At 37.5% G+C, this 24,399-nt stretch overlaps 1 protein-coding gene across 3 annotated transcripts in view; it reads right to left on the reverse strand.

Annotated features, from left to right (window-relative positions):
* The window catches only part of MSH3 (mutS homolog 3), a 180,805-nt gene that overhangs the window by 155,093 nt on the left and 1,313 nt on the right, over nucleotides 1-24,399 (reverse strand). For all 3 annotated transcript variants that reach the window (XM_088838507.1, XM_088838505.1, XM_088838506.1), the window contains exons 2-8: nucleotides 23,671-23,791; nucleotides 14,763-14,983; nucleotides 12,945-13,151; nucleotides 11,309-11,425; nucleotides 10,804-10,923; nucleotides 8,886-9,029; nucleotides 5,378-5,544 (exon numbers count right to left, since the gene is read on the reverse strand). In XM_088838507.1, the coding sequence (XP_088694633.1) occupies nucleotides 5,378-5,544; nucleotides 8,886-9,029; nucleotides 10,804-10,923; nucleotides 11,309-11,425; nucleotides 12,945-13,151; nucleotides 14,763-14,983; nucleotides 23,671-23,791 (1,097 nt within the window). The remainder of the gene's footprint in view (nucleotides 1-5,377; nucleotides 5,545-8,885; nucleotides 9,030-10,803; nucleotides 10,924-11,308; nucleotides 11,426-12,944; nucleotides 13,152-14,762; nucleotides 14,984-23,670; nucleotides 23,792-24,399) is intronic.

The following is a 24,399-nucleotide window of genomic DNA, read 5'->3' on the forward strand; positions in this document are numbered from 1 at the left end:
ATTAGAGAAAATTTCAAAAGGGAATTTTCTTTTTCCCTTAATCAGATTCACCCATGTACAAAACTGCAGTAAAGATTTGAAAAATGGCATTATTAACATAATCTCAGGGCTTTTAAAATGTTATTTTATTAAATTAAAATAATATCCAGGAAGCAACGTTCATTCATACTCAGAAGAATCTCTAGAATAAGATCCTGACTAGAAGCACTTCTGCTCTGGGAAGAAGGTGCAGACACACTCTTTCCCCTCTCTTCTGCTAAGTACAATTCCCTGCATAAAACAAATAGAAGCCAAATCTGGAAGACAGACAGAGAGCAGACCAGCAGGGAACCTAAGACCTGAGGAGTGACGTGGAGGGGAGTCCCCTGGGTTTACTTTTGCCACATACATCCCAGCTTTGGAGGTGAAAAAGCTGACAGTCTCCAACAGGAGCAGACAAAAAGGCTCTAGCAAGCCTGCTCCCCCCAAACACGCAGGAAAGGCAGAGCCAAACAAGATTGAAAATTCTTAGACAATAACCCCCCTACTCCAGTCAAACACCACAGAAAAAAATATCATCTGACCCCATCCATACTAGCAAAGGCCAAGGGGGGAACCTAGACTGCCTTTCTCACCAGACTGATAAATGGGATCAACAGGTTAGGGTTAGTTTTTTGCCAAGTGTATCTTTCTAAATGGCATGTAGTTTCAGAAAATCTTAACAGCATCAATATTGTAAAAAATTAACACATACCATAGACCCCATCATTTGCAACAGATGGACTGCAACTATGTCTCCCCGCCTTGTCCTGGTTCTCTGAAGGATCTTTATCCCCTCCCTTTCTGCAACTTTCTATTCTTCTTCCCCCTACTCCAAACTACTGACATGCTCCAAACTCCTTGGTCTCATCCTTTTCTCTGCACACTTTCTTCATTTATGAGAACTGTGGTGGTTTTTTTTAACTCAACTCTCCCATGGAGGCCTCTTTCCTATCACGCCATTCCTTTGCCCAGAGACCCAACTGTCTTCCACTAGAGTTCACACCCCTTGGCTGGATTTCATGGTCCTTGACTCTCTCTTCCACCAACTCTCAACATGAAGTTCTCCTCCAGTTAGAAGAGTCTCCCCACTTTCTTCACACCTCTTCTAATAGTTCTAGCCTGTGTGCCTCAGAGTTCATGTCATTTCCACACATACACAACATACCATTCTTCCCACTACCAATTCGAAGCCCCGCAATCCTGCAAAGTTCCCCAACCCAGCCAACCTCCTCCACAAGGCCTTCATTGGCTGTGCCAGGATCCAGGAAGCTCTCCCTCTCTGTACTCAAAATTGACCATCATCTGCTCTGTTCATCTGACTTGCCTTAAAAATCAGTTTCTTCTTCGAGAACTAGTAAATATTAATTAATATTTGTTTATTGCTTTCGATAGTGGAGAAGGCCGGAGAAGGCAATGGCAAGCCACTCCAGTACTCTTGCCTAGAAAATCCCATGGATGGAAGAGCCTGGTAGGCTGCAGTCCATGGGGTCGCTAAGGGTCGGACACGACTGAGCGACTTCACTTTCACTTTTCACTTTCACACATTGGAGAAGGAAATGGCAACCCACTCCAGTGTTCTTGCCTGGAGAATCCCAGGGAAGGGGGAGCCTGGTGGGCTTCCGTCTATGGGGTCACACAGAGTTGGACACGACTGAAGTGACTTAGCAGCAGCAGCAGAGAAGGCAATGGCAACCCACTCCAGTACTCTTGCCTGGAAAATCCCATGGATGGAGGAGCCTGGTGGGCTGCAGTCCGTGGGGTCGCAGGAGTTGGACACGACTGAGCGACTTCACTTTCACTTTTCACTTTCATGCATTGGAGAAAGAAAGGGCAACCCACTCCAGTGTTCTAGCCTGGAGAATCCCAGGGACGGAGGAGCCTGGTGGGCTGCCGTCTATAGGGTCGCACAGAGTCAGACACGACTGAAGCGACTTAGCAGCAGCAGCAAGCTAAAATGATCTTAACTGCAGTTAACACCGCTTAAAAATCATTGTTTTTCCTTTGCTTCTCTCTATAGAGAAAATGTAAGAACATGTACATTCTTACAACAATCGGAAAAGATAACAACTAAGACAGTAAGACTAATTTCCTAAGAACCAAACGAAATCTTAAAAACACATTTTACATAAATGATCTATAAAATTTATACAAATTATCTATAAAAGATAATTCACTGAAGAAAAATCAAAAGTTTAACATTATTTAGAAATAATAACTTTATTTTTATACTACATTTGACTAGTATTCATCCTAAATTATCATACAATACAAAGTAATTAAGTCTTTACCTAGACATATGAAAAGTGAAGTCTTCACAGCGTAGTACATAATAAATGAAATGCTTTTGGCACCCTCTTGTGGTCAAAGTTTAAAAATACGAAGCAAAAAACCCCTAATACATACTTAAAATGGATATTCTGTCATTTCAAGCTGTTCTGGCTTTTCTCACAAACTTTATTATTTCTCCCATATTAGTAAAATATCAACCACTAACTGACAAAAACTGCTGGTTTTACTTTCTGCTTTAAAGTGAAAGAAAAAGAATGAATTCTGAATCTGAGACACAATAAACTACTCATCACTACTTAAAACAAAGACGATACCAAAAAAAAAAACTTTTCTCCTTGACAGTTCAATGCTATATTATTTACTGATACTAATCGTGGAACAGACTTTTGGTAAGCTATGTTCTTCATACCCTAATTAAAATCATTCCTTATCCCCACTGCTAACTTTTTTTAAAAACAAGGCTAGGAATTGTATCTCAGGCTGATAAAGGCTAAATTTTATGGCTGCTAAAGCGGACCCACTAGCATTCAGAAAGAAATTAAGGTAGAACCACACCTACACAGTAAAGGGAAATCAAGGAAAAATGAGTTAGAAGTCAAATGTAAAAAAAAAAAAAAATTAATAATTGATTAAAACAAAATATAAACAATTATGTAAGTACTGTCAGAATAAGGAGAGATATTTCTACATATAAAAATAATGGAATGTTCCAGTAAGTATGGAGAACTTACTTGGTCTAGGCAGTATACTAAAAATACAAAGAAATAGTGATTAAAATATAATAAAAATTGTTTTTTCAAGAGTCAAAAAAAAAGAAAGGAAATCCCCAAGGTGCAAAACCAATATGAAAACAGCTGCAAATGGGAGATGACACCATAAAGGACCACGCACAGACAGTAGAATATGAGGTTACAACACACTTCCAATAGGAGTTCCAGTGGAGTGTAGGAAAGAGGCAATGGCTGACAGGAACAATAAAAAGAACAGCTTCCATCTATACAGAGCCTTCTATGCTGACACTGTTTCAAGCACTTTATATTAACTTTTTATATTTACTCTTCACAACAATCCTAAGAGGTAAATGATCTTACTTTCTCTATTTTAAAGAAAAGGAAACCGAAGGACAATTCACAATTGAGTGATTCACCCAAAGTCACTAAGGAAAAAGTCAATTTTTTCAACCCAAACCCTATGTCACAGAATCACACTGTTTGACTATTTGACTTCTGAATGTCTATTACTCCATTCTGTCTGTAGATACAGATCAGCTTTAGAATGAACAAAAACGTAGATTAATTGTTGACTGTGTTTAGTCCATTATGTGAGTAAAATAAAAATTCCATGTGGTTAGGAAACACAGGAAAAATTACATGCCCCCACTGCTACCAGAGAAATACAAATTAAAACAAGACAAAGGCAGTTATCAAATTTGGTAAAACCTACATATGACACCCTTACTATCTTTGGTATCCCAAATTGCTTTTGAATATCATCTGATGAGTAAACATTTATGAATATCCTCAGGCAATGCTGCCTATGAGCCAAAAAACTCAGTTTTGGCAATGTCTTTGTGGAATGTTTGATGTTTTATTGAATTTTGCCTTTATTGTTTTATAAAAATAAATGAAAATCAGAAAAATGAAACTGTTGATTCAACTGATCAACTTTAGGCTTATATCTAAATTAATCAAATATACACTCAGCTATGAAGGAAAATTAAAATCAAAAACATAAAATATGGGAAACACAGCTTTAGAAGACTATCTTAAAAATCTTCTGAGATTTTATTAATTTTTTTAGCTCCTCAAATGTGGCATCCCTTATCAGTCTACTTGTCTGACTTTTGATTATTTAAGCTTGAACACTTGTCAGAAAAGGATTAAGAACAAAATATGGGGAATTCATGCAAAATTTTCATCAATTTATTCAGAATTTATTTATTTCATGAATAATTTCATGAAATTATTTCAGTGATCACTTCCCATGCTACGAAGGAAAAAAAATACATAGGAAATTTTAAGTTAAAAATAAAAAAAAGATACAAAACTGACTTGCAATATGAATCTACATTTATAAACAACAATAAAAAGGATATATATACACAGAAATAATATACCAAAATGTTTAACAGTAGTCATCTCTGAGTCATAGCTTACTATTATGTTTATGGGACTTTTTTTTATAACTCTCAACTTTTCCTGAATGAATATGGATTAATGTTATAATCAGAAACACATTATGAAAGCTACTCTTGAAAGAATTTTAAGCCAAAGCAAAAATGAACATTCAACTCAAAGAACAAAGAAACATACAGAACTTCACTGAATCATTCAGTTTGATTTTCCAACTGATTTGTCAACCTATTAAACATAAATCTTCGTGGGTTCACCTGCCTATAGTCCGAATTCCTCAGTACATAACGGCCTCTTCACTGGAGCCCCAGCCCAACTTTCCAGTCTCTTCCTACCAAACTCCTTGGGGAACAGCACCGAATTGGCCCACCTAGGCACCTTCATGTCTGTCATGTACTCACCACGCTTTGTGAATCCAGTTAGGTCCATACCTATCTTCCTCTCCTGGTGTATTAGAGACGCTGCAGACACACATCACAAGCACATCTTCCTCTGTAGGCCACGTGCCTAGCACACAGCCTCATCAATAAGAGGAGTGACCACAGATCTAGTAAATTAGACTACTGAACTTGGCCACAAATTGAAACTTGCAGCAAAAATTAAGCATTTCCAAAATTACATAAACTTTCCAAGAAATTATTATCTCCAGAAACTGAAGATCAGCTACCAGATAATCTCATTAAACAATACCATAAACCTTCCTTATCAAATAATATCATTAAATATTATAAACCCCTTTAAAAAGAGCAACTTCTAAAGGCCTACATTAAAGTGACATTATGGGTAATTCTGTTTCTGTTTTTTGAAATTTCCACTACTGTGATGAAATATTTTTATAAATAAAAACGATTTTTAATGACTTTGATAGGCATTCACTTGGGAATCAGATCTAGGTTTCAGAATCCACATTATTTTCCAGCGATGTGCCAGCTCACCTCACAGCTGTGACCCTGTGGATGAGCATCTCTGTTTGCTCCGACAAGTCTGATGGAAGCAGCAGCTCCACTGGCTGCAGGCACAGTATCCGAGTTTCGAGCTCTGAACGGGAAGCAGAGTCCTGGAAACTGTCGAACACAACCTCACCTGTGGCGGGCTGTACTCCCTAAAGACAAAAACAAACAGGCACAGGAAATATATCGTTCCCCATTGTAACTATGACACAGTATTAATAAACATGGAAACAGTAAAGACAACACTCATGAGTATGTACCTGAATTTCTAAAATGTTTGAAAACCTGTCTGCTTTCCAAGACTCTTACACAAGAAGTCAGATTCACCAATATTTAAACTATGCTAGATGGGACTATAGACATCCTGAGTCCAGCCAAATCCTGGATATAAAACACGAGATGAAGCGACAATGACAAGTCACCAAACCCTCCTGGGCCTCAGGGCCCTCCTCTGTAAGTGGGAATCAACCAGCTTACTTCCTTCACAAAATTATTGCAAGGGTCAAATCAGAAAACAAATGAACACTTTGTAAGCTGTAAAGCACGGTACATACAGTAGGTGTTATTGCTAAAAGTAATGTGATATGCTCCTAGTACCCTGGCCACCAGAGGAGAAGTAAGTTACTATTTTGTTATATAAAATGAATAAATAAAAAGTGCATTTTTTTGCAAAAAACAAAATTGAATGTAACAAACTCTGACTAAACCCCATGTGCACAGTCTATCCAGGGAAATAACTATGAGAACTGAAAGCCACTTGCATCACCCCAAGCCAATAACAGCAAAGAAAACCTGGAAAAGAAGAAAAAAATTAACCATCATTTACTCATAGGTCGAGAGGCGATATAGTGGTGGAGGCAAGATTCAGAGTCTGACTCCACAAGTCACACTCCTATTCATTACTGATAACTAAGAAAGGCACAGGGCCAGTTACAGACTCTGTGAGCAAACAGGAGGAAAAATGACCAGGCCCTACACTCAAACACGGCTGGTGGAAAGTCAACTGACACAACATCTTCGAAAAACAGTCTGGCATTTTCTAGGAAAGTTGAAAGCATCCTGTAAAAATATCCTGTAACTCAGCAATTTCTCCCCTGAGTTAAGAAACTCAGGAACACGCATATCAGAAGCCATGCATTAATACAAAAATGTCTATAGTGTATACTTTATACAAGCAAAAACTGGGAGGAATCCACTTGTCCCTTAATGGAAGAATGAATAAACTATAAAATGAAATACAATGTGGTAACAAAAGAACTACTAAGGTAACACATGCAAATAAATCTCTTGCACAAAATGGTAAACAAAGAAGCAAGACCCAAAAGGAGTAAGTACAACATATTTATATTAATATACTGCTTAAGGTGGTAAAATTGGATCAAAAACCGGGGGAATTATTATCTTCAAGTCTGGATTATGGTTACCTCTGGAGACAAGGAGCCCTTCTGTGAATGCTGTTATATTTTCTAACCTGGGGGGCTATCTCACATTACACTGGTGATTTTTGATTTATGCATTTTTTCTTGACTTTTTTTTTAAATCACTCATTCTTGGCTCAAGGAAGTTCCTTAATTCTATCTCTAGTGGCCAGATAACTGAACTGTAAGTACATTAGCATACACACTACTCCCAATCTACAGTTGGGTTTATCTCCCAATCTACAACCAAACTTGTACAAAAGCTATTTACAGAAGTTCAAGTAATAAATATATTGGCCAAATTCCTCTTTGCTTTTTTAATCAGAGAAATGGTCTATATCATAAAACCTGCAATGTCTACTACTCTGTGTGATATGTAACACTGATAAGCCTACAGGCAGTCTATAGATAGAGGGTTTCAGAGGGAGAATATGGGGAGAAGGGAGGTGGGAGAGGGGTTCAAGAAAGGGAACACATGTACACCCGGGGTGGATTCATGTCAATGTATGGCAAAACCAACCAACATAATAAAGTAATCAGACTCCAACAAAAAAATAAATAGATAGAGGGTCTGATTGCATTGGTGCGACAACTGTAAGCCTTTGATTTCAGACTAATTACCGGTATCCAAAGGATGACTCCTAGGTAGTCACTGGGGAACATATGACACTCATCACAACAGGGAAAAACCCAGCAAGAGCAGGGTACAGGAAGATGAGATCCATGTAGCCACACTGAATTTGAGGGCCTTATCCAGTGAAGAGCTGGACATGGTACATGGAACTCTGCTCAGTGTTTTCTGGCAGCCTGGATGGGAGGGGAGTTTGACAGAGAATGGACATGTGTATATGTATGGCTGAGGTTCTCTACTGTCCACCTAAAATGATCACAACACTGCTACACCCTGATGCAGAATACAAAGTTTAAAAAAAAAAAAGTCCCAAGAAAATGACTGAGATGGAAACTATCAATTCTCATTTCTTTCACATGCCAGTTCATACACTATGTTCACTTTGGCAAAATGCCAAAGAGTATTTCTAAAAGCATGAAATAAGAGTTGTATATACAATCAGCTCTGCTCCTTAGACTGAGTTCCAGGTAAGTATAAAATAACACATTACATCTGTTAAAACTTAAAAGCAAATAACTTTACTATTTTTAGATAGGTTCAATTGCCTGCAGCTAGATAAAAAGTGCTTCTCAAGGATAAAAAAAAAAAATCATTTAGAGTCCCCAATAGTAATGCTAATTCACAGAGAGAATGGCTTATTGTTAAGCAAACATCAAAGTCAGTACCAAATTATGCAGCCAAAATGAGGTATCAAAAGGTATTTTGGAGACATTTGGGCTGTAAGAATTTTTACTGATATTGTAGCCGGTTGTAAAAGTTCAAAAATATAGAGAGAATGGGTTATTACTTAGGTAAGGAGTCCTGCTTCTGCTTAACAGAACAATGGAGTCTAATAGTTCCAAGAGGCCCTTAAGTCTAAGATTTTAAGCAGAGTCCAAATAGGTCTCTAAATGGGCAAATCTGCTCACAAACTGCCAGAAGGCAAGATCAATAAAGCTACGACTCACAAACGATACTCACCTGGAAGACTGGTTATAAATATACCTAATGTTTACTAAAAATGGGAGCTTTGAATTGGCCAGTTATAACCCTTAACTACCCTTTCCTCTAAAACTAGGTATGACAAACCCATAACTGTTTGCCTTTAACTTCAAATCTAGAGGAAGTTTGTAAAACCCTTTGTTATCCACGCATGTGTTGACTTAAACGTTTTATTCTGCTATCTGAACACTGCTTGCACACACGCCTATCACCATGTCTATCTTCAACCCTGAACTGCTAGAACACATGGACAGAAAACCACCTGGATCCCTCCAAAGCACAGAGCACCAGTCATGTAAGAAAATTTATACTTTAACATATAAAATTAGGAGGGAAATGTTTCTCTAGTACAATTACTTGAAGACACAACCCATCAGATAGCCTCATTATAAACCATACATGATTACTCATATTTAAAGATACCATGAACACATCATTCGTTCTTCACCTACAAAGTACTTACCACAATTCCAATGCAAACGCTCCCCTTTTTTTTGTCTTTAACGTTTTCTTTGTTTTCACAGATACACAGAAGATAGCTGGTAGAAGAATCGGTCATTACCTCATCGACATTTACAGCATCATCCAGCTTGACTAGAGGATTCACATGTAATAATTATTAAGGAAGAACAAATGCTACAGTCCCATGAGCTTTTTTTCCTTAAAATAATAGTTCATTTTCCTGGATACTTTTGCTCTATATAAAATCTTCCATACAGCATTCATTTTTCTGATTTACTCTGATTATAGTTACAATGCTGTATCTTCCCTAAGATACAAGATTCATGAGAACAGACAACTATTATCCTCTCACTTCCAAAAGGCCTCAGATCCTATGGAAGCCCAAACACAATCCTTGAATCCTTAATAATCCCATAAAGTTTAATTCCACAAATCACAACATGAATACACTACTGTAAATTACTTCCCCCTGCTAAAGTGCCTAACAGCTCTCAGACATAGTAAGAGAATTTTTTAAAAAACGTGAGAAAACCAAAAAAGAAAACAGAAACATACGTGTGTGTGTGTGTAGTAAGTCCATTAAATAAATTCTCAGAAATGAAAGCTATTTTTGGACATAGTCTGGGAACATGCACTTTGGGCATCAGCTGATACAAGAGTAAAAGAGAAGCGGGAAGGGGTGCTGTTTTAGAAGCAGGCTTTAAAAAAGAGACTCCAGTTTGGGCAAAAGAAACAACAGAATTACCAAGTTCTTACAGCCTGATCAGCTGAGAACAATACAGAGCTGTTAATAGTTTGGGGTCCACTGAGTGATAACTGTTCCCTATTCATGGTATTAACAGAACAAAACAGCTTTCAGAATGTGGGTAGAAGCTACGTAGGACTCTAAATAAGCAGATCTGTAATAAAAATAACAGAAATACTACTGTCACACAGTGTCATTTAAGACTTTATCCCTACATTCTTTTATTCTGAGAGACCTGACCCCATCCACAGTAAACAAAGCGCTTCCTTATCATATTTTATATGCAATTATTTGGTTTTTTAAGTTGACAAAATTTTATGACACTATTAAAATCATTTGGCTTCAAGTAACTCACTGAACTGATAAATGACCAAAAACTGGGGGGCAGTCACTGTATGAAGATTCTTACAAAGTGAGAAAGCTTACAATCCATTTTCAAAAAGTAGTAAAATTCTTATGACACTAACAATTAATGAAGATGACCTACTATTACGTTTTATAAGTGGTTAACTGTGTGTTAACTTTGCAGTTTTCACATTGTGAAGGTAGTAAGTTACTCTGTAGATCTCACTTAGAAAGATGTACAGGAGTTTGTAAGCCCAAGCAACTGACCACTGACGACATAGGCCTGGGGAAGATGTAATGTCACATCAGCTGCTGACTTGCTGTCATCATTTACCAGGCTCACATTTTTTCTCTTAAAATATGATGACTTCTTCTTTAACTGTGGCATTTGAAAAATGCCTCTTTCTAGCCAAAACCAACCCTTCTCGCTTCAGTTATCATACTAATCAAAGGTCCAAGTAACCATACTGACTCACCTCATCAAAAAGGTATCCAATCATAGTTTGGAATGGACATGTACAGACTGCTATATCTAAAATGGATAACCAACGAGGACCTACTGTATAGTACCCCTGGAACTCAGCTCAGTGTTATATGGCAGCCTGGATGGGAGGGGAGTTTGGGGGAGAATGAACACATATATAAATATGGCTAAGTCCCTCGGCTGTTCACATGAAGCTACCACAACACTGTTAATCAGCTATATCCCAATACAAAATACAAAGTTTACTTTTTTAAAAAGTACCCCATCAAAGAACAGTTTTTTTAAATGCTATTTAAAACAAAGGCCTTATAACATTTAAGAAAAAAATTCCTACTCAAAAAGGATATCTTCTCCAATAAGTGTAGATTTTGTATAAAGAGCAGTCAGTTTCCGGGAAAAGAGTGAACTTTTGTTGTCCCCAATGGCCTTTAAAGCAGCTGTTTCAGTTTGCTTCACAACTCCTACCTTCAACAAAAGTAATAAACATTGCATGTTAAATACGATGGAAAATTTGGTAAGACATTACTTCTAGAGTTTAGAAGTTTAATTTCAAAACATTTAAAATAAACTAGTCCACAACGACCAGATGCAGGACTTAAGTTTAAGTAACACAAGGACCTTGCAATGTGGATAAATCACTAAGAAACACTCCAACACACGTTTGAAAAAGTTTTTTACCCTAAATATCTGTTAAAAACTCATGAAGATAAAGTGCTAATAATTATGACAAACTTTAATTTCTCCAAAATGCCCAATTCCAAAACCAATTACAGCCTCCCACCTTAGAAACGCCTCCCTCTCCAGAAGAGACTACAACCCGCTTTTCCCACAAATTGAAGCCAAAGCTGACCTTATACCCTTTGGCCACAAGGCGGCGTACGTGAACAAACAGTCGGTGAGTAGGTATGCTTGCTGTCATAAAGTTGTGATCTAAATGGCAATAGATATTGAGCTCCCGGGCTGCAATCTAAAAAAATTTTAAAAGAAAATATCAGTAAGTTTCTATTTCAAGATTCCCTGTGTGGTGTTTGCTCACTTTGCTAAAAATCTATCCAGGTATATATTTAGGATTTATGCACTTCTCCATGTGGTATGTCAATAAAACGTTTAAAAGACATTCCCTGTGCAGAAGTAAGCCTACAGTTTCATCGTTTTTTAACAGTGTACACGGCCTAAAGGCCAACATCTGTATCTATAAACAGCTTGGAAAAATATGACATGTTTTCTTTTACATCCTTAGATCTATCAAAACCTTAAAGTGCTGAACTTTCCCTGTGCAAAACGAGAGTATGAGTATAATGGAATAAGAATTTGCTACTTAGCACATGCAAACAACTGAAAATTAGGAGATACTGCACAGTGTACATAAACAATAAACCTCCCTGGACAGAGGGCATCTTTGAGGAAGTGAAAAGAAAACCCCATGGTCTGGTTAGCTAATCAATGACACACGAGTGATAGGAATGTGGAATCCTGTAGCTCCAAGAAGCATCATGGCAGACTTCCCTGGTGGTCCAGTGGTTGAGGGTCCTCCTGCCAACGCAGGGGACCTGGGTTTGATCCCTGCTCTGGGAAGATTCCACATGCCATGGGGCACCTATGCCCATGCGCCACAACTACTGAGCCTGCGCTCTAGGGCCCAGAGGTCGCAACTACTGAGTCCGCATGCTACAACCACTGAAGCCTGCTTGCCTAGAGCCCATGCTCCACAAGAGAAGCCACTGCAATGAGAAGCTTGTGCATCTCAACAAAGAGCAACCCAACTTAGACTAAGACAGCAAAATGACTAATACACAAAGACCCGTAAGACTTCACACACCTGTCGGTAGGCTAGCAGAGTTAATGTGCTCATCCTCTGAGATTTAACTATGTTCATGGCTAAGAAAATTCATAAAGTAAAGGTAAAGAGAGGAATATCAGACATCTCAATTTTTTTTGGTGTGAGTCTTCATTAGGAATACTCACATGACTATGATTCACTCACTATTAGGTTCATCCACAATTAACTTTTGATGGATGAAACACACTAGGTAAGCACCATGGAGAATAAGTACGAACATTCCAATCAGAACCACTCACTTCCTTCTCCACAAATGTAGCATCTACCGTTTGCTTCTGTTTATATGTACTGTTTACTTTAAATGAAAGCTTTAAATGGGGCTTCCCTGGTGGCTCAGGGGTAAAGAATCCACCTGCAATGCAGGAGACCCCAGTTCGATACCTGGGTTGGGAAGATCCCCTGGAGAAGGAAACAGCTACCCACTCCAGTAATCTGGCCTGGAGAATTCCATTGACTCTATATTCCAAGGGGTCGCAAAAAGTTGGACACGACTGAGCATCTTTCACTTTCCTTAAATGAAAGCATTTTTAAAAAGCAACTGATTACATTAGCTTTTTTATAAGGTCAGAAAGCGAAATGAAAACACTGGAAAATATTTAAGGCTGGACAAGAAAATCATGAAATAATGCCTAAGAAAATAACTTACCTCTGCATCTTCCCCAAAGAATCTATACTTATATCCACATTCCACACACAAAATTGCATCTTTCTGCTGCTGCTTCATTTCTAAGTATTGTAATTCTAAGGGTGTGTAGATGCTTTTAGTCCGTTTATTAGATGGTTTAGAATCAGAAGTTTTCTGTAGGTTTTCATAATTCCTTTGTGATGGTCCAAAATGGCTGAATGTCTTGTCCTGGCAACCAAAAGACTTTTATAGTTTAAAAAGTATTAACCATAATAATAGTTTAAGAGAGAAAGAGAGAATGTAAATTTGGCACAAAGCTAATAATTGGTGAATCCAGGTAAAAGGTTTACAGAAGTGTATTGTACATTTAGGAAAATTTTCTTGCACCTTTGGAATTCTTTCAAAGTAAATGACTTTAAAAAATTGAACCAAACTAAACTACTACTTAATATCTTAAGCAAGTTTTGAAAGTATAAAATAAAAAATTTTCATATACTATATTTTTTTTGCCACTTCATGAATCTGGACTTTGCAGAAAGGAGTGTGAACTTCTGAAAATCACATACAAAATTGTGCTGGTCTGACTATTCTTCTGAGTAAAGAATCCATAGTTTCATTAGATTTAAATGACTCAAAAAAAAAAAAGTAAAGAACTATTTATTTAATTCAGTAGTTCTCAACCATGGCTACACATTAAAATGAGAGCTTTTAAATGATACCCAAGTTCAGTTTTTCATGAACACTAAATAAACATGATTCTGAGAAAGGGTTCTGATTATTGATTTTTTTTTTAAAGTTCTGTCCTCCAGGTGATTCTTTTTTTTTTAACTGACATATAGTCGACACACAATATCACGTTAGTTTCAGGTGTGCAACATGGTGATCTGACAACCAAATACATTATGAAATGATCACAAGTCCAGTAACCAATTGTCACCATACAAAATTATTACAGTAAGGTGATCTCATTTAAAGCTGGGCTTCACCACTAATTCTGAATTATAGATTTCAATGATGGATCAAGAGTTAAATTCCCTGATTTTGCAATGGTGAAAAACATTAATAGTCACAAAGCAGTAGAAGAAGTAAGGAACCCATATGTATTTAGCTAACTTTTCTACTTACTGTATTAGCCAAGCTTTCAACTGAAAACCTCAAAACATCTCTATAAATTATTTACCATGATTTTCTAGACTAATCATGGAAACTATAAGGAGGACTATAAGAAACTGTGCTTCTATTAATTATTAATAAAGAATTCACCCCAAATTAGTGACTCCTAAACCAGGCTGTTGGAGAAGGCAATGGCAAGCCACTCCAGTACTCTTGCCTGGAAAATCCCACGGATGGAGGAGCCTGGTGGGCTACAGTCCATGGGGTCGCTACTAGTCAGACAGGACTGAGCGACTTCACTTTCACTTTTCACTTGCACGCATTGGAGAAGGAAATGGCAACCTACTCCAGTGTTCTTGCCTGGAGAATCCCAGGGACAGCGGAGCCTGGTGGGCTGCTGTCTATGGGGTCGCACAGAGTCGGACACGACTGAAGCGACCTAGCAGCAGCAGCAGCAGCAACCTAGGCTGTATATCAGAATCAGCTGGGAGGTTTTATTTTGTGTTGTTTTAATAAAACCAATCTATCCCACCTTAATAGTAAATCAGAATCTCCAGGAATTAAAAAAAAAAAAAAAAATCTAAAAGGCAGAAGCTCCCTCAGCTGAACTGAATGATCAGCTAGGTTTGGGAACCCCTGCCCTGGTGAACCCACAGAACCTAATGGCACTTGAGAACCTACCATTTTAAGTAACTGGATATCCATCCATATATAAGAGTCACATACCTTTTGGCTAGTTTGGGATTTGGAATCTTCAGAAGAAACTGCATTCTTTGCACGTAGAAGATCGATATCCTCAAAATCAGTACATTTTGGCAGAACTGCAAACTTCTTCTGAAGAGGTTCTGTCTGGACTCTATTTTGAGGAAGGGCAGAATCGCAGCAGAATTCTTTCAGTTTTTCCAGAGACTTTAAAACAGTCCTGGTCCTCAGATGTTTCTTGGGCTCTTGGCAAATCAGATGAAAATATAACAATAGTATTTTGTGTCATTATGTCAATTCATAATCAGCATAGGATTTTTACAGAAGGCGCTTCTCACTTAAGGCAAGAATCTAACTATAATGTGATAAAGAAATGAAGAAGTCTTGGGTTCAGGGTGAAGATGGCATAATGAAAAACACATCTAATTTCACTTGGTCCTGAAACCTTATTAAAAACTACAATAGGACAGAAAGAAGAAGAGGAGACAACTGCAAACAAACTATCTGAAGCCAGAAGGAAAAATGGATGAGCAATAACCAAGTTAGTACCTGAAAGTTAAACCCTAAGTCAGTAATATATAAAACCAAGAACCAATCCTATCTACAACAAAAATGAAATGGGTCGAGAATCACAGCAAGAGCAGCTCTGGAAATGGAAAAATGGGAGGTTTTAAAACAAAGAGGACTGTGAATGGGAGGGGAGTTTGGGGGAGAGTGGATACATGTACATGTATAGCTGAGTCAATTCGCCGTTCACCTAAAACTATCACAACACTGTTAATTGGCCATACTCCCAATAAAATAGTTTAACAAGTAAATAAAATAAAACCAATAAATAGGACTGGTTCAAAAATTAAATCCTTAGACCCCTATCCCCCTCCAAGCTCAAGGATAGCTGTCCTCCACCTCGCTCGGAAGAAGACTGGCAATTTCTCTGGAAAAAGCAAAACGGGCACAGGTGAAACGCAGTACTGTGCCTGCGTCATAACAATAATGGAATATAGGTTTACTGTATGTGAAGAAATCAGCTTCCTCTCACCAGCTCTCAGAACACCGGGAGCCAGAGCTCTCCCTCCAGGCAGGAGCACAGAAGACTCTTGACTAGGGAAACTGAAGAGCTCCGTAGGAAAGTCCTGAAGATACTGAAACCAGGAATTCGTCAGGGAAACCGGAAAACCTACCCCCAGGACACTTACCTTCCTGCCTCCATAGCTTTGCTCATGCAATTCTTTCTCCCTGAAATGCCCTGGACCCCAATTTCCACATGTCAAATTGTACTCGCTTTATCAAGACCCATCTCAAAACTGCTTTTTCCAAGAAACTCTGCTAATTCTCCCAGTTAAAAGTCATATTTTCTTTCCTCTATGTTCCAATAACAAAACCACATCTTTCTACAGCCCGTATCACACTCTGCCAATTAGCTGTTATTAAGAAGCAAGCAATCCATAAAATAAGGGATACTAGTCACATATTGGGTATTTATAATAATACATGCCAGAATACATTTTTTTGCCCCTAAGAGCAATAAAATTCGGCAGTTACTTTTAAATATAAAGAAATGGGACTGCATTTATCATCTCTTACCTTTCCCATTAAAGCAAAACACTCTGAAGACAAGAGTTGTGCTTCACTTATTTCTAAAAGTTTAAATTGTCTCATATTCATATCCAAACCTCTTTTTAGGTATATACTTTATCCTGTCTCCTGGTAATCTTATAGCTAGAAAAATATATATTTGAAATATCTTTTCACGTGTATATATTCATCTTATTTATAACTCTCCCCTTTCCAGGATGTATACTTGAATCACTCTTCAAAGGTATACTGTCAGTTTTTATATTATATAAGAACTTCTCTCCTATCTATACAAAAAAACTTTCCCAGGGTGGGGGTGGGGTATAAGTCTTAGAGCTGTACTTATGCAAAAAAGTAGTATCTGAAACTGAAATGCTAAAAACTGAGGTGAACAGTCAGAATGGCTGCTATCCAAAAGTCTACATGCAATAAATGCTGGAGAGGGTGTGGAGAGAAGGGAACCCTCTTACACTGTTGGTGAGAATGCAAACTAGTACAGCCACTATGGAGAACAGTGTGGAGATTCCTCAAAAAACTGGTAATAGAACTGCCATATGATCCAGCAATCGCACTCCTGGGCATACACACCGAGGAAACCAGAATTGAAAGAGACACATGTACTCCAATGTTCATTGCAGCACTGTTTATAATAGCCAGGACATGGAAGCAACCTAGATGTCCATCAGCAGACGAATGGATAAGAAAGCTTTGGTACATATACACAATGGAGTACTACTCAGCCATTAAAAAGAATGCATTTGAACAAGTTCTAATGAGGTGGATGAAACTCGAGCCTATTATACAGAGTGAAGTAAGCCAGAAAGAAAAACACCAATACAATATACTAACGCATATATATGGAATTTAGAAAGATGCAAATGATAACCCTGTATACGAGACAGCCAAAGAGACACAGATGTATAGAACAGTCTTTGGGGCTCTGTGGGAGAGGGTGAGGGTGAGATGGTTTGGGAGAATGGCATTGAAACATGTATATTATCATATGTGAAACGAATCGCCAGTTCAGGGTCGATGCATGTTACAGGATGTTCAGGGCTGGTGTGCGGGGATGACCCAGGGGGAGGATAAGGGGAGGAGGGAGGTGGGAGGGGGGTTTGGGAGGGGGAACTCATGTACACCAGGGGCGGATTCATGTCAATGTATGGCAAAACCAACCAATATAATATTGTAAAATAATTAGCCTCCAATAAAAATTTTTTAAAAAAATTAACATTTAAAAAAAAAACCTGAGGTGAAGTAGCCAGGGACTCTTCTGGCTACTGAATATTCTGTTCTTTTCTTCACATTATTTATGTTTTAAGTAAAGTTCACATTTCAAAAATTCCATGTTTATGGCCTTATTTCCACAAACTTCAGGGTCTGTTTGGCTGGATCTATAGCAAGGCCTTAGCATGCATGTGGTTAGACTCCTTGATGGCCAACTTTCCCATTTCCTCTTCCTTATATCCTTCCCCATCCCCCTACCCCACTCTCACCATGCCAAGAAGATTCCCTCATGAAGCTCCATCCCTGAGTTATGCTCAACTCAGAAAGGCTTATATTGGTTCAGATATGATCCTGGGTTGAACCAGTTTTTCTGTATAACCTCTTTGCCACCCTTCCTCATCTCTTAAATTTGTTCTTTCCTTTTTCTGTGCAGCTATCTTTCTTCCTTAGGCTAGAATGTCTTTTATGGGTGCACCTCAGCTCAAGAGACAGGAAAGAAGACATCCCACCCTCATTCATTTATATCAAGCCATTATGATTCCTGAACTATAAAATAAGGGAAAGAACTGGTACATAAGAAATGACACAAAGCTATAATTTTTTCCTAATGCTCCTAGGGCCATCATATCTTGAGCCATCTAAAAGAAAACCAGGAGGAAATATGAACATGTTTATCTGTGGGAAGAATGAAGCTTACAGAGGAAAGCCAAACTCTTTCATTGCCTTTCTCACAGGTATCTGAGAGAGATCTTTACACCTTATAAGGCCGTCAAGGGAAAAAACTAAATCGAAGCCCTCCAAATAAAAAGCCCCCAAGAGCTATAAAACCCTTATGCCTCAGAGGAGACATGGATATAGGCCCCAGTTCCTCCATTAGGCCTTGAGAAAGACTGTAACCACTGTGAAAAACCTGACTGGTCAAAAACTGAGTACAGTGTGTGTGTGCGCTCGCTTAGTCATGTCCGACTCCGTGTAACCCCATGGACTGTAGCCTGCTGGACTCCTCTGTCCAGGGAATTCTCCAGGCAAGAATAAGGGAGTGGGTTGCCATTCCCTTCCCCAGAGGCTCTTCCAGACCCAGTGATCAAACCCACATCTTGTGTGTGTCTCCTGCACTGAGAAGTGGATTCTATACCATCTGAGCCACCAAGGAAGCCCCTGAGCACAGTGTGTGTGTGAAAGTCACTCGGTCGTGTCCGACTGCGACTGTAGTCCATGGAACTCTCCAGGCCAGAACACTGGAGTGGGTAGCCATTCCCTTCTCCAGGGGATCTTCCCAACCCAGGGATCAAACCCAGGTCTCCCACACTGCAGGTGGGTACAATGTACTACGAAAATAAAAAGGAAAATGGAATTGGGAGGCCAGCAAAGGGAGCTCTCCTGCACACACACTGTCAATACAAAACCCAACAGGAAGACACTTACCTTGCATCTCCTACAGAAGTGAGACTACTACTACTACCCGAAGGAGGAAGATCTTCTCCTAGCCTGACAACAGTTCAACCAATGAGACTGTCACAACTCAGCCAAAGAAAACCCTCTATATTCTGAACTCCCAATTTCCTCTAATCAATTCTGTTTACAGCAAACCCTCCCAACTTCAAACCCTCTATATTCTGAACTCCCAATTTCCTCTAATCAATTCTGTCTATAGCAAACCCCCCCAACTTCAAACCCTCTATATTCTGAACTCCCAATTTCCTCTAATCAATTCTGTTTATAGCAAACCCCCCCAACTTCAAACCCTCTATATTCTGAACTCCCAATTTCCTCTAATCAATTCTGTTTATAGCAAACCCCCCCAACTTCCCCTTCTCCTTTATAAAAAGCTTTCTCTCCTTTACCCTGCCAAACTTGCATGCTATTTGCTATAGCTGCATGTCCTGTATTCTCTGCTGCCCCCAGATAAAGCCATTTTGCCGGTGAAATAATTGGGTTGTTTTTACTATTTTAAGTTAACAGTACCAAAACAAACCTTAGCAACCTCTGTATTCTGTTCCTATATTTAAAACTTCACTTATACTATCTCGTTTTCTGAAGATGCCATGAAATGAGCCATCAAACTGGCACAATATGAGATTAAGACTTGGCAGCATTATCACTAGTCTCTGAGCCCTTAAGAGGATATACCCTAGAAATAAGGCCACTGGTTGCTGTCCCAAGATGTTAAATAAACCAAAAATTCCTTGCTAAAAATCTTTCACTGAAATTAACACTTTCACTGTTTGAGCTTTAAGTTTTGTGTGCCATAAAATGGATTACAAATAGTTACTTTTCTCAAGATTACTCTTCTAGACTTAGGTTATGAATGATCAAGGAGGAAGAATTATTATATTTTAAATGAAGAATTTTAATCTAGAAGGAAGCACAGAGTAGATGCTAAAATATAAATACGCCATTATAAACATTTTTAAAAATCACTTATGTAACAGTTATCCTGGGTCGGGGCAAGGGGTTGCAGTGGGAGGGAGCACAGAGAGATTTCTGGGAGTCCTAGTAATACAGCTTCTTGATCGAAGAGATAGTTACAGAGGTGACTTTAGTTTGTGAAATTTATCAAGCTTATAATTCTCTACATATCTTACACATCTATAAAGAATTAAAAACAACAACAAATCCATGTTCACAGATCTCAGGGTGTCAAGAACTGTCTGGAAAGACAACCTACAGCCAATGTTTTGGAGTGTTTAAGCTGGAAATAAGATATTTAAACTTAAGCAGATAAAAAATAATACACAAGTCAAGCAGGATAAGGTCTTAAAAAGAAAAATAAACAAATTTAAGAGTCAGTTTCAAATCCTGTCTAACAGTAGAAACCCAGGTACGCAGTAGAACTTTCTCTTAATTTCAAAAACTTATTTTTTAATCTCAGTGCCTTTAAGTATTCATTCCAAACTGAGGCATGTTGTTTTAAACTTCTAAAGGTGATTTTTTTTAATAGTATAAAATAAAAATAGAAAGTTCATTGGACAAAATTTTTTACCTTCTATTAGAGAATACAAAAATAGGAATTTGGGGAATGGCATACTTAATTCCATGGACAAATTTGATTTTTTTCATTAAAGCTAAGTAGCTTTATCCTCAGCCACTAAAAAAAATAAATAATGCCATTAGCAGCAACATGGGTGGTTAGATTATCATACTGATGAAGAAAGTCAGAAAAAGACAAATATCATAGGATGTCACTTATATGTGGAATCTAAAATATGATACAAATGAATTTATTTACAAAAAAAGAAACAAGACTCACAGACATATATACAAACTTATGGTTACCAAAGAAGAGGTAGGGTGGATAAATTAGGAGTTTGAGATTAGCAGATATAAACTACTATATATACACTTATATTTATATATAAGTGTGTGTGTGTGTGTGTGTGTGTGTGTGTATACAATTTATTATATATACTATTTATATATATTATATATTATATATACTATATTTATATAATATATTATATATGTTATATATTATTTATTTATATATAAATATTAAATATATATATATTTAAAATAGATAAATAACAAGGACCTACTGTAGAGCAAGGCAACTATACTCAATATTATATAATAACCTATAAGGGAAAGAAATCTGAAATACATATAGGTATATACATACATATATATAACTGAATCACTTTGCTGTACACCAAAATCTAGCACATTGTAAATCAACTATGGTTTGATTTAAAACATTTTACTTAAAAAATTTTTTTATTAAGTAGCTTTAACTTTAGGATATTAGTGTGCAATAATTATAAATACTGGTTGATGTCTTTTATAAAATGGTTCAAGGATAACCTGAAAATTATATGAATTTAAGATAAATTTCAATTTGAACTTTCTGAGTACAGTTTAAAGGCATAATATCTCATACATTTTCCAGGTCTTTTTTTTAATTGTATATTCTTTTCATATATTCTAGTTATATTTTATTGTATCCTTAATTGATTTTGTAAAGTCCAAATTTATGTAGTATTAAGATAATGGATATCTGTATTTTTCAAAATGCTTTTGAGACAGAGTTCTACACTATGTTTATCTGTAATTAAAATAATATTAATAACAAAAAGCAAGTCTGAATTTGGGGAGATTTTATTTATCAAAGGTAGCCAGACATGTATATACCACTGAACTGTACACTTTAAAATGGCTAAGATATAAATTTAACCATATAAAATAAAAGTTTTGGCTAAAATTTAACCAAATTCTCTGTTATGAAATAACAAAATTAAATCACAAGAAGATGAACAACAAGAAATTACATCAAAAAACTTTTGAAAGGGGTACAACAGACAAAAAGGTCACATACTGTATGATTCTATTTATATGAAATGTTCAGAATAGGCAAATCTATAGACAGAAAATAGATTTGTGCTTACTTAGGTCTGAAGGGGTGCTGTTGGGGGAAAATGGGAAGTGACTGCTAACAGGTACTGAGTTTCCTTTGAGGGTGATGAAAATGTTCTAAAATTGACTTTAATGAGGGCTGCACAATTCTGTGAATATACTAAAAGTCATTGAACTGTGCATGCTAAATGGGTAAACTATATAACCTGCAATTATATCTTAATAATTCTGATATTAAAAAAAAAAATCAGGTGGAGTAATCACCCAGCTTTTGACTGGTGAAAACTCTTTCTTCTTCCTGAGAGCAAAGTTTAACAAGTAACAAAGGTTTTATATCATAACATTCCAAGTCTGATGCCCCATTTCTACCTCATCTCTCCTGGGTGCCAGGGTAAGTCACTGAAGTGTGGTAACCCTCCTACCTCACATATCACCCATCTCTTGTTCTATAAAAGGAGAATAACAAGGGTTGTTGGGAAGAATAAAAGAACTATAAAAAGCCTCCAGAACAATGGCAGGCAAACAGATGCTGTTCATTAACAGCTTGAAGACTTTACTGAAAAACCAAATAGATCAGGTCTATGCAGAGTAATGAAGCAAAGAAAAGTAGACAGCCCCAGAAAATGCAAATTCTGTCAAGTCATGCCTCCAGTCACGCCCATTCAGGCACTTTAATCATGCATCTCCATTTCTACAGTTATTTCATACATAAATTCAAATTTTACTTCTTGATCCACCAAACTGAAACTTTTCTTTTTTGCTTTTGACTCATTTTCTTTGGGCTTCCCTTGTGGCTCAGATGGTTTAGAATCTGCCGGAATGCGGGAGACCTGGGTTCGATCTCTGGGTTGGGAAGATTCCCTGGAGAAGGGAATGGCTACCCACTCCAATATTTTTGCCTGGAGAATTCCATGGACAGAGGGGCCTGGCAGGCTACAGCCCATGGGGTCACAAAGAGTCAGACACAACTGAGTGACTTTCACTTCACTTCACTTCATTGTCTTTAACTAATTTCGTGATAATAATGAAGAAAGAAACATTCTCTGCCTTTTCCTATCATAAACTGTCTGAGGCCAATTAACTAAAGAAAAATTTGCTCAACTATCTGTATCCAATACCTCTGCTAGAAGTCCAGGAGCTCAGGAAAGGTGGTTTTACCCAAAATCCTTTCACAGACAGAAGAAACAGCTCCATGATTAAAAAGGACAGGATAAATCTACACGTCCTAACACTGAATATTGTTCAAAATGCTCTAAGAGGGGGAAAAAAGTTGCAAATTGGTATATATAGTATATTAAAATTTATGAAATGTCATCAGTTAACTAATTTGTGGTATATGTTTACACATATAGATGTGCATAAGTAGAAAAATCTGGAAGAATATACAGCATCTCCAAAAATCAGCAGCAGGCCTTACTGAAAGAAAGACTGTGAGGACTTTGACTGTCTACTTTCTATGTTTCCGAATTTTTTGAAAATTTTATAACAAGAATGTGTTACTTTTATAATCAAGACCAAAATTTGCTAAAGGGAATAAAAGAGAAAACTGAAAGAACTACAGTCAAATTGCACAACTCCAGCTTTTACCCCTACTTCCCCAACCTTCTACCCACACACCACCCCTTAAGAAGGTGCCAGTCTACTCAAGCGCTATGGAAGCCTTTCTCCACAAAGGAAAAAAATGGCCCAATTCTCCTACAGCCTCCTCTACCCTCAGGAGAACACAAGAATATCAGAGCCATGACTTGTGAGAACGAAGAAAAACTGCCCCAGAACTCACCAGAGTTCCCAGACATTACAGAATCACTTCCTTCTTCCTTTTCTTGGACTTTCCTTGCTTTCTTTTTAACAGGCCCATCACTCTCCAGTGCTCTCTTTTTACTTCTGTCCATTTCTGCAACCTATGTTAGAAAAGGATGTGTCATCTCTAATCTCAAAATTTGATATACACAAAATAATTTAAACTTCACTTCTGAATGACAGTAGGTTCTTGCCATCCAGCCTTCATAGAATTGTCTACTTAGAGCTATGGGTGAACTGTTCTACCATCATCAAAGACAAGCTGGAGGTCAGGTCATGAGCTTCTACATCTCAAGCAGTCCCAGAATTAGAACCAAGGCTGATACTTTTCTTCACTTAGTCAGCCTTGCCCTATCTCAGATTATGAATCACACCACTTACCTATGTTAAATAGAGTACCTTCAAGAAAAAAACTAATATTTAGATAATTAAAAAACAGTATCATTTTTGAACTGTTTCGTGTTCAAACTTGGCTTATGTTTTGCCACTGAAGATGCCACAAGACTGTGGACTGTATGCTGGCAGAAAAACTGTCAAAAACTTAGGTCCTTCACCAAATGACCTCTAAACAGTAGGTGTAAAATAAAATTTTGGTGAATTCATGGAAATGTACACTATGGTCAAAAAACAAAGACAGGAGGGGTACAATCCTCTTTAGAAGAAATATAAATGAAGGGAACAAAATTTTGAAGCAGCCAAGCTGTCACCT

This window comes from Moschus berezovskii, chromosome 8, assembly GCF_049115385.1.
Source record: "Moschus berezovskii isolate FMDL1 chromosome 8, NW_MosBer_1.0, whole genome shotgun sequence".
Taxonomy (NCBI): domain Eukaryota; kingdom Metazoa; phylum Chordata; class Mammalia; order Artiodactyla; family Moschidae; genus Moschus; species Moschus berezovskii.